The 11,848-nt window shown below is 42.0% G+C and overlaps 1 protein-coding gene across 3 annotated transcripts in view; it reads right to left on the bottom strand.

Moving 5' to 3' along the window:
- Positions 1–11,848, bottom strand: part of AP4E1 (adaptor related protein complex 4 subunit epsilon 1) — an 87,357-nt gene that overhangs the window by 20,596 nt on the left and 54,913 nt on the right. For all 3 annotated transcript variants that reach the window (XM_070054200.1, XM_070054202.1, XM_070054201.1), the window contains exon 16: positions 4,967–5,090. In XM_070054200.1, the coding sequence (XP_069910301.1) occupies positions 4,967–5,090 (124 nt within the window). The remainder of the gene's footprint in view (positions 1–4,966; positions 5,091–11,848) is intronic.

The following is an 11,848-nucleotide window of genomic DNA, read 5'->3' as shown; positions in this document are numbered from 1 at the left end:
AAGCATCACCTCTATGGGATTTGTGAATATCCACAGCAGAATTACACTATCCATGTGCGCCCTTCCACCAAAACATTTCCCTTCATTATTTACAAGTCCCCAGGTTGTATTAATAAATGATCCAAATACTAGTTTAAGAAAAAGGGCAGATGTGGTGGGCCGAGTTGCTCCATCCTGACCCCCTTCAATGAAGGCCAATTGTCCCTTTGTTGGGCATACTGTCAGTTCTCAGCCCCTGGATCAAGCGGAGATCAAGTCTTTTCTGGGGCAGTCCACATCAATGACTGATGAGTAAAAATATAAAGTCTTGGCCGGCGCCACGGCTCAATAGGCTAATCCTCCTCCTGCAGCGCCGGCACACCGGCTTCTAGTCCCGGTCGAGGCACCGGATTCTGTCCTGGTTGCCCCTCTTCCAGTCAGCTCTCTGCTGTGGTCAGGGAGTGCAGTGGAGGATGGCCCAGGTGCTTGGGCCCTGCACCCCATGGGAGACCAGGATAGGTACCTGGCTCCTGCCATCAGATCAGCGCGGTGCACCGGCCACAGCACGCTGGCCGCGGCAGCCATTGGAGGGTGAACCCACGGCAAAGGAAGACCTTTCTCTCTGTCTCTCTCACTGTCCACTCTGCCTGTCAAAAAAAAAAAAAAGTATAAAGTCTTGGTCCCCTGTCTTGGCCTAACTCAGGGTAACTCTGAAGGGACATGCCAGCTCTAGAGCTCCCTGTGGGGTCAACAGAGGCTTTCTGTTGGCACAGTATTTCCTCTTAACTTCTTCCTCTTCCTGCTGCTTTCTCCTTCTTCCTCTTGGTGTTAATCCTAGGGGCACTCCTTAATATTCAGCATACTAAAAACCATCACAGAATGTGCTTCCCAGGGAACTCAATCCTCAGCAACACACATACACACACACACACAGTGAGAAAGGAAAAGACAGAAGGAACTCAAAAGGAGCCTCAAACTTTTTAGAAGACTTCTTTCACGTGTATTTCATTTGGATACACGCCTATCATCAACTGTACTTTCTATCATGTACCATATACAGTCCAAAAAGTGGGAGAATACATAAAAGAACAACATAAAGCCATTTCATACACAAAATATGCCTCTTATTGATAATAAAATATACTGTAATTTTTAAAACATGAGTCATCTCTGGGTTTTGACACTATTATACAATACATAGTTTTATATGATATGCCTTTATATTATTTTTAATCAGATCATTCAAACACATAGAAATTCTGACCTTGTAACCTTTAAAAGATTAGGAGTGTTCTTTAACTTAACTCTAAGAATTCCCATTTGAAGTGGGATGCTGCCCAGTAATAGAGCTTACAGGTAAGAAATTCTAAATTGGACGTGCTACTACTCCTCAGTGTACCAGAACAGGAGCAAATGTTTCCATTCTAAAGTTGGTTCACACTGCCAGCTGCCCATAGATCCCTAACGTGAAATACTGTAGGCGCTGTGGTCCTTTTGGGAAAGAAGTTCCATTTCATGGTACTACTGCATATGTAATTCTTCCAGTGTTGCCAATGCCATTTTCCTGAGGGTGGCCCACGTGGTACAGGATTCCCTCAGCCCTGTCACATCCTCCTAACTCAGTACTAAAACAGCAGATGCTGTTTTAAAAGGCGCAGCCCAAGTTCCATTTTAGGTTTGGAGGGTTCCTGTCTCTCCTTCCCTTGCCCCTTATTCTCTGTTTGGGGCACTTAACTGCTGTTACTTCTGCTATCACAGATCCACAAACCCGTATCTGCTTCTCATGCTTGGAGCACCAAAATTAAAACTAAGGGTAATAGAACAAGGGTGTTAATAGAGCAGAAACAAAAAGGATAAAAGAATTTGAACTTAGGCTTTTTTCATTCAGCATATCATTCCACATTCCTCACAATCTATATGTGTCATTCTTGTGATACATTTTATAACCATCTCATTAGAAGAATGACAAATGTAAGGATGAACATAAAATAAAGTGGCTGACTTCTTAATGTATAAGAACTCAAAGGGCCAGCATTGTGGTGTAGTACATTAATGCCATGCAACAATGGCATCCCATGTGGGCACCGGTTCAAGTCCTGGATACTCCACGTCCAATCCAGCTCCCTGCTAATGTGTCTGGGAAAGCAGCAGAAAGCTTGGCTCAGCCCCGGCCATTGTAGCCATTTGGGGACTGCACCAGTGGATGGAAGATCGGTCTCTCTATATATCTCCTTCTCTCTCTGTAACTCTGATTTTCAAATCAATTAATTTAAAAATCTTAAATAAAAAAAATTTAGGAACTTCTGATTATAAAAAAAAAAAAAACTCCAAATGAACTCCAACCAAATGTCACCCTTCAAAATTGTTACCTTTGAGATTTTATTACACTTACTCCAACAATGCTGCCATCACTTAAAACATTTTTTTTTTTTTTTGACAGGCAGAGTGGACAGTGAGAGACAGAGATAAAGGTCTTCCTTTTCCATTGGTTCACTCCCTAATGGCCGCTGCGTCCTGTGTGCTGCGGCCGGCGCACCGCGCTGATCCAAAGCCAGGAGCCAAGTGCTTCTCCTGGTCCCCTATGCGGGTGCAGGGCCCAGTGACCCGGGCCATCCTCCACTGCACTCCCAGGCCACAGCAGAGAGCTGGACAGGAAAAGGAGTGACCGGGACAGACTACGACGCCCTGACCGGGACTAGAACCCAGGGTGCTGGCGCCGCAGGTGGAGGATTAGCCTATTGAGCCACGGCACCGGCTGCTTAAAATATTTTTTAACTCTTTTAAGAGAAGTTCCTTCACTAACAAGAAAGCCATTTTTATTACTTTACTGTCAGATTAGTACACTAGCCAAAATTATTCAGATTGATCACTAATTTTACTTGTTAAACACAGCTTTTGGATGACGGGTGGGAACATTTCTTTCTGCCAAGGGCCACTGGATATTTATAACATCATTCACAGGTCATACAAAATTATCAACTTAAAAATTAGCCTGCAAGAGATGTATTGAATTTTCAGTCGCAACTGCAGTGGTCTTGGCAGGGCCAGAGCAAATGATTTTGTGGGCCTTATATGGCCCATAGGCCAGACATTCCCAACCCCTGTTTTGGATAAAGATAAAATGATGGTAAGCACAGTTATTAATAATACCAGCTACTATTTTACAATCATTTACTATGCACTGAGTTGTAATATGCACTTTACGCACATTATCCCACCTTTAAAATTTAATTAAGAGGCCGGTACTAGGGTGTAGCGGGTAAAGCTGGCCGCCAGCAGTGCCAGCATCCCATGTGGGTGCCAGTTGAGTCCTGAATGCTCCACTTCCCATCCAGCTCTCTGTTATGGCCTGGGAAAGCAGTAGAAGATGGCCCAGGTCCTTGGGCCCCTGCACCTTCATGGGAGACCAGAAGGAGCTCCGGCTGTTGCGGCCATGTGGAGAGTGAACCAGCAAATGGAAGACCTCTCTCCCTCTCTCTGCCTCTGCCTCTCTGTAACTCTGTTTTTCAAATAAATAAATAAACCTCTGGAAAAAAAACTTAATCGTGCATCTAAAAGTAATTTAACCATATTTCTAAAATAAATTCTACCTTAACAAGATGAAATGTGTCTTGAAGTAAGACACTTAAAACAAATGGATTACCAATTTTCAAGGTGGCTGGAAAAAAGCTTTGAAAACATTTTAAGCAAACTGTATACCTTCTTCAGCTTTCTCAGGTGAAGCCAATTGCCTTATTTTATGCTCATCTCTATATCTGCCAATTCTTCCAATGAAATAATGATAAGAATTCATCAGGGCCGGCGCCGCAGCTCACTAGGCTAATCCTCCACCTAGCGGCGCCAGCACACTGGGTTCTAGTCCCGGTCGGGGCGCCGGATTCTGTCCCGGTTGCCCCTCTTCCAGGCCAGCCCTCTGCTGTGGCCAGGGAGTGCAGTGGAGGATGGCCCAGGTGCTTGGGCCCTGCACCCCATGGGAGACCAGGAAAAGCACCTGGCTCCTGGCTCCTGCCATCGGATCAGCGCGGTGTGCCGGCCGCAGCGCGCCAGCCGTGGCGGCCACTGGAGGGTGAACCAACGGCAAAGGAAGACCTTTCTCTCTGTCTCTCTCTCTCTCACTGTCCACTCTGCCTGTCAAAAAAAAAAAAAAAAAAAAAAAAAAAAAAAAAAAAAAAGAATTCATCAGAAGAATGACACAAATACATTATGAAGAATGTAGGTTGATATGCTGAATAAAATTTTCTAAGTATTTATTTATTTATTTATTTATTTGAAAGTTGGAGTGACAGAAAGAGGAAGGACAGAGAGAAATAAATCTTCCATCTGCTGGTTCACTCTCCAAACGGCTCCAACAGCCAGGTATGGGCTAAGTCGAAGCCAAGAGCCTGGAATTCCATCCATGTCTCCCACATGGGTGGCAGGGACCCACATACCTGGACAATCTTCTGCTGCCTTCCCAGACACATCAGCAGGGAGTTGGATTGGAAGCAGAGCAGTCAGAACTTGAATTGGTACTCCAAAATGTGATGCCGGTGTCACAGGTGGCAGCTTACCTTGCTATGCCACAACACCAGGTCCAAGAATATAAACTGATGTTTCTTTAAAATGTACAACATGCAGCAATGAACACACACATTAATATATGCAAGACTTGTATACATCTTATGATGTCTTGGAAGGTAGGCAAGCTCTTAAAGAATAAGGAAACACTGTACAATATCAACTGAAAGCAATAAATAGAAACTAAAAAACAATGCATATAAAATTTAGCTTTTAGGAATCCTTCTAAGTTATTACAATAATAAATTTTGTCACAAATGTGTCTCAGCCTTTGAATTATATGAAGCACAATGAACAATAAACTTCTTGGAAGTCATCCTAAAACAAGCAAATAATCATGATGGTGATAAAAGAGCAGAAGCAGAAAGCAAATGGAATGCTTAAAGATATTTGAACATTCCTGCTTTCTCAATATTAGTAAGAAACTTACTCTTTCAGCCCTGTGTCAGCACTATTCCCAGACACATCTGAACCGAGTGAAATGCCAGCAGGAGACTGCCGTCCAGTGAAGCCAGATGATGAAAATGATAGTCCATATGGTTCAAAATTGAGACCTAGAATTTTAAAATAATCACAGAGGTTCACATTCTCAAACAAGGTACCTTTCTCTGCTGAAATAACTGAAAACTGGAATCCAGTGATGGTTTTTAAACTGTAAGGTGCTTTTAGTGATGATTTAATCAAATATTTATAAAATAAGAAAGAAGCTTTCATTCATTGAATATCTACAGTTTAAGTCTTTATACTACTAGGTTATCAAAGACAAATTTTCATCTTTATCTTTGACTTCCCTTAGATGCTACTGAAAAGTTACTATTCTTACGCAAAAACATTTTTGTTTGTTTGCTTTAAAGATTTATTTATTTATCTGAAAGAGTTACAGAGAGGGAGAGAGGTCTTCCATCCATTGGTTCATACCCGAAATGGCCCCAACAGCCAGGGTTGGGCTAGGCCAAAGTCAGGATGCCGGATCTTCTGCTGGGTCTCCCATGTGAGTGGCAGAGGCCCAAGCACCTGCACCCACATGAGATGCACCTGCTACACCACAATGCTCCTTTCGCACTCAACTTTCCTTCTAAGTAACAGAATCTTCAGTTCTTAGCTAGGTCCAAGCCAGCCAGAGACATTTCTATACTCTTTTGCCATTGAAAATACAACTATTTTATGTGTAACTTTTAGGAGGGGCACTCCTGCAAGGGTAAGCAATCTTCTTTTGTTTTTTCTGTTGGCTAGTTGACAACTTGATGGAGTGTAGGCAGCCATCTAGGTGAAGTGGAACATCACAGATGGCAGAGAGGTGAAGTCTGGGTTTTTTATAATTAGGAATCTATCACCTCCTTAGGCTGCCTATTTCTAGGTATCTTTGATGGGAGACAGCAATAACCCCACCTACTTTGCATAAGGCCCTACGTTTATTTGTTTTTTAATGTGCTAATTAGCTAAACCTAATCCTAACTGGCAGATTTATCTTTTTGGATTGTCAAGATTATAACAAAAAGGACCTTCTTAAATCAAATAAAGTACCTTAGAAAATATAATGGGGCTAGCACTGTGGTGCAGTGGGTTAAGCAACCATCTGCAGTGCCAGCATCACATATAGGCACTGGTTCCAGCCCAGTTGCACCACTCCAATCCAGCCCCCTGCTGCAGAAGATCGCCCAAGTGCTTGTACCCCTATATCCTTGTGGGAGAGTGGAAGATAAAACTGACTCTTGGCTTGGGCCTGGCCCAGCCCTGGCCATCACTCTCTGACTCTTTCAAGTAAATAAATAAATCTTTAAAGAAAAAAATATATATAAATGCTTTCTATAATTATCCACATTTTTAAAAAGCTTTTATTTATTTTTATTTGAGAGGAAGAGCTACAGACAGAGAGAAGGGGAGTCAAAGAGAAAGGTCTTCCATCCACTGGTTTGTTCCCCAAATGGTCGCAACGGCCAGAGCTGGGCTGATTCAAATCCAGGAGCCAGGAGCTTCTTCTGGGTCTCCTACATGGGTACAGGGGCCAAAGCACTTGGGCTATCTTGCACTGCTTTCCCAGGCCATAGCAGAGAGCTGAATCGAAAGAAGAGCAGCCAAGACACAAACGGGTGCCCATATGGGATGACGGAAGCAGAGACAGATGCTTAACCTACTATGCCACAGTACCAGCCCCAGTTATCCACATTTTACAAATGAGAAGTCATGGCAAAGAGTCTGACACAGGGGACGGCATTGTGGTGTAGTGTGTAAAGCCATTGCCTGCAATACTGACATCCCATATGGGTGCCAGTTCATGTACTGGCTACTCCTCTTCCTATCTAGCTTCCTGCCAATGGCATAGGAAAGCTGTGGAGATAGCCAAAGTTCTGGGCTCCTGCCATGCATGTTTGAGACCCCGGTGAAGCTCCTGGACCTCCTGGTTCAGACAGGGCCTTTATGACCACTTGGGAAATGAAAGCAACTGACTTCTCTCTGTTTGTTTGTCTCTAACTCTTTTAAATAAATAAATCTAAAAAAAAAAAAAAAGAAAGAAAGAAAGAAAAGCAAAGTTTGCCACAAATTTACAGACTGCGAACACAGGAAATGACATAGCCAGATAAGAACAGACACTTGTCTCAGGAGCAGTCCAGCAAAGTAAAATTTACTTCCACAGAAGGGTGTGCCACCAACAAAAACCTAGCAAGCAAGCACCCTGAGTTGGTGGTCCACTCAGGTTTTATCCCTAATACTACTTAATTCCTTTTTTTTAAAAAAGATTTATTTATTTATTTGAAAGGTAGAGGTATAGAAACAGAGGCAGAGAGAAAGAGGGCTACAACAGATTTGGATCTTTTTTTTTTTTTTGACAGGCAGAATTAGACAGTGAGAGAGACAGAGAGAAAGGTCTTCCTTGCGTTGTTCACCCCCAAATGGCTGCTACAGCTGGCACGCTGCGTCAATCTGAAGCCAGGAGCCAGTTACTTCCTCCTGGCCTCCCATGTGGGTGCAGGGCCCAAGGACTTGGGCCATCTTCCACTGCCTCCCAGGCCACAGCAGAGAGCTGGACTGGAAGAGGAGCAACCGGGACAGAATCCAGCTCCCCAACTGGGACTAGAACCTGGAGTACCGGTGCAGCAGGTGGAGGATTAGCTTAGTGAGCCGCAGTGCCTGCCTGGATAATGATTTAATACATAATCCACACTGATTCCTAAATGCTTTTCTTAGGTGAGGACTGGTAATCAAGTTCAGTCCCATCACTCCATCAATTGCTGCCAATTGTTAGTATCTTAGAATATTTTCCTCAAATTTATTTTTTATAAACTAAACATTTTTCTACCCAAAAGAACTAAGTATCAGTTATTAAAGTGACATTTAACCACTAATCTCTGAAAATGAAAAATCTTCAGTAATATTAGTACCAGACTGACTGAAACTTGAAGGATTCCAGAATTAACAACTCTTTATGGAGAAAATGCCTATGTTCCCCTACTCTTTATTTTCTGTCTTATAGCTAGTTCTAGTCTTACACGTAATTTTATTCTTTATTCCACAAGTATTTATTAAATACTTTCTATGTCCTGTCTCATAGTAAATTTCCTTCTCTATGACAGTCTAAACACATGAAATTTCAATTTTGCTTTAAAGAACTTTTGAAAAATAGATTTGGGAGGAGAGAGGAAGAGCCTAATTTGAGAATTTAACCCATTTATAATGATGGTTCTATGGGGAAAAAAAATGTACTTGGCAAAAGACTGCATCAGCATAGGGAATTCAGGCTATTATATTTGGTTCAGCCACATACCTTATTTTAAGAAGGAAAACAGGCAATGTCAGGAATCAGGCATACTCTCCTACCTACTCCCTCCCTACCCCACTCCTGACTTTATTAATGGCAACTGATAGGCCCTAGACATTTGAAAATAAGGAAATATGGAAGCTGGACCAAGTCTCTCACTGTGGAATTCCATAGACTGTCACTCCATACCCTGGACGTCCTAAGACTTTTATATGAAGCACAGACACAGGTTGGGAGTTGATTCAAAACTTTACCTTTTTTCCCTCCACATATTCTATCAATGTATAAAGTGTTAATGGAGAGAAAACTGATTACTCTTTGAAAGAGAACTGAATTTTCTAGGCCATCAGGTATGACTTTGCTGAACAATTTAACAGAAGCCTTAAAAAATGGGAATTGCAATGAATCTATAGATTGCTTTGGGCAGTATAGACATTTTAACAATTCGAGCCTTCCAATTCAAGAACAAGAGATAGCTTTCCATTTATTTGTGTGTTGATTCCTTTCTTCAATGTTTTGTTGTTTTCGGTACATACGTCATGTTAACTCCCCAGCTAAGTTTATTCCTAGGTGGTTTTATTTATTTATTTTATTTTATTTTATTTTATTTTATTATTTTTTTTTGACAGGCAGAGTGGACAGTGAGAGAGAGAGACAGAGAGAAAGGTCTTCCTTTGCCGTTGGTTCACCCCACAATGGCTGCTGCAGCCGGCACACTGCACTGATCCAAAGCCAGGAGCCAAGTGCTTCTCCTGGTCTCCCATGCGGGTGCAGGGCCCAAGCACTTGGGCCATCCTCCACTGCCTTCCTGGGCCACAGCAGAGAGCTGGCCTGGAAGAGGGGCGACCGGGACAGAATCCAGCACCCCGACCAGGACTAGAACCCGGTGTGCCGGCGCCGCAGGTGGAGGATTAGCCTATTGAGCCGTGGCGCCTGCTGTTTTTTTTTTTTTTTTTTTTTGATGCTATTGTAATTGAGGTTCCTTTCCTAATTTCCTTTACTAATAATTCAGTGTTAGTGTACAGAAACACAACTAATTTCTATATGTTGATTTTTTTTGTATCCACAAACTACTGAATTTGTTATTAGTTCTAAGAGTTTTTTAATAGACTCAATAGAGTTTTCTACATGTAATATCATGCTGTCTGCAAAGAGGGCTAATGTACTTCTTCTTTCCAGTTAGGATGCCCATTCTTTCTTTTTTCTTGCTGAATTGCTCTCACTAGGACTCCCAGCACTACACTGACTAGAAATGGGAAGAATGGGCATTGTTGTCTTATTCCTGACTTTAGAGGAAAAGTTTTCATCTATGACCTTTATTATTTTGAGATCTTTCATTTTATTCCTATTTTATTTAGAGTTTTTGTCATGGAAGAATGTTGAATTTTGTCAAATGATTGTTGTGCTTCTATTTAGAAACTCATTACAGTTTTTATACTTTATTCTGTCAATGTAGATGTAAACATTAATTACTTTTCATATGTTAAATTATCATTACATACTAAGAATAAATACTACTAAATCATGGTATACGATCTATATGATCCTTTCAATGTACTGTTGCAATCAGTTTGCTAGTATTTTGCTGAGGGTTGCTATACCTATATGGTTGGGGATTCTTTGTCTAGCTTTTGTATCAGACAACACCAATGTTGGTCTCACAAAATTGAGTTTGGAAGGACTCCCTCCTCTTCAGATTTTTAGAAGAGTATAAGAAAGATTGATACTGGGGCCAGTACTGTGGCACAGCGGGTAAAGCCACTGCCTACAGTGCCGCCATCCCATATGGGCACCAGTTCGAGTCCTGGCTGCTCCACTTCGGATCCAGCTCTCTGTTATGGCCTGGGAAAGCAGTAGAAGAGGGCTCAATTCCTTGGGCCCCTGCACCCACGTGGGAGACTTGGAAGAAGCTCCTGGTTCCTGACTTTGGATCCGTGCAGCTCCAGCTGTTGCAGTCATCTGGGGAGTGAACCAACGATGGAAGACCTCTCTCTCTCTCCCTCTCTCTCTGCCTCTCTGTAACTGTCTTTCAAATAAATAAATAAATCTTAAAAAAAAAAAATAAAGAATGATATTAATCCTTCTTTAAATGCTTGGCAGAAGTAGGTGTTTTTAAAGATGTCCATGTTCCACATCAGAGTGATGGAGTTTGATTCTCAGCTCCAGCTCCAGACTCCAGCTTCAAACTAATGTAAACTCCGATAAGCAATGGTGACAGCTCAAGTAATTGGGTTCCTGCCACCCATCTGGGATACCTGGATTGTGTTCTCAGTTCCTGGTTCCAGCCCCAGCCCCATCTCAGGCATGGTAAGCATCTGGTGAGTGAATCAACAGTTGGGAGTTCACCCTTTTTTTTTTTCTTTTAAAATATTTATTTATTTGAGAGGCAGAGTTAGAGAGAGAGACAGAAAGAGAGGTCTTCTGTCCACTGATTCATTCTCCAGATGGACACAATGGCTGGAACTGGACCAATCTGAAGCCAGGAGCCTGGAGCTTCTTTCAGGTCTCCCCGATGGTTGTAGGGGTCCAAGTGCTTGGGTCCTCTTTCACTGCTTTCCCAGAACATTAGCAGGGAGTTGGATGGGAAGTGGAACAGCCAGGACTCGAACAGGCGAACAACGGGATGCCAGCGCCACAGGCAGAGGCTTAACCTATTACACCTCAGGGCTGCCCCATTTATTCATGCTTTCTCTGTCTTTCCCTTCTAGCCCTGTGCATGTGTGTGTCTATGCCTCTCAAATACATAAAAACAGTACTTAAAAAATGTTTGGTAGAATTTACCCACAGTGAAAAACTACAAAAGACCAAAAATAGCCGAATCAATCTTGAGAAATAAGAATGAAACTGGACGTATCACACTTCCTTATTTCAAAATATATTACAAAACTACAATAATCAAAACACTATAGTACTATCAAAAAGAGAAACATAAATTCCAATGGAAGAGAAACTAAGAAATAAATCCATGAACATGTGGTCAATTGATCTTTGACAAGGATGCCCAGTATACAGTACTTTCTTCTCTTATCCACAGTTTTGCTTTCTGCAATCTGTTATCTATGGTCAGCTTCTGTCTGAAAATACTCACATTAAATGGGGAATTCCAGAAACACACAATTCTAAAGTTTTGAACTATACACCATTTTGAGTAACACAATGAAATTTCAAGTTACCCTGCTTTGCCCCTCCCAGACATGAAACCGTCCCTTTGTTCAGAGTATCCATGCTGTGTATGTTACCCACTCATTAGTCACTTAATCACTATCCCAGTTCAGACCGTTGCAATATCACAGTGTCTGTGTTCAAATCACCATTATTTTACTTAATGATGTTTCCAAAGCACAAGAGCAGTGATGCAAATGAGATACCAGAACACAAAACATGGAGGAAAGACTAACTTTGATACTATGTGGCAATGCTATAGGACATATAAAACACATATAAAAACATGTATTAGGTTCAGTATTATCCAGTTTCAGGTCTTAGAATGCAGGTCCCATGGTTAAGGGAGGACTACTGTACACAACAGGGAAAGGACAGTATGCTCAATAAATG

This window comes from Oryctolagus cuniculus, chromosome 12 (assembly GCF_964237555.1).
Source record: "Oryctolagus cuniculus chromosome 12, mOryCun1.1, whole genome shotgun sequence".
NCBI lineage: Eukaryota > Metazoa > Chordata > Mammalia > Lagomorpha > Leporidae > Oryctolagus > Oryctolagus cuniculus.
The sequence above is the reverse complement of the archived record's forward strand: the minus strand, read 5'-3'. Positions and strand labels throughout refer to the sequence as shown.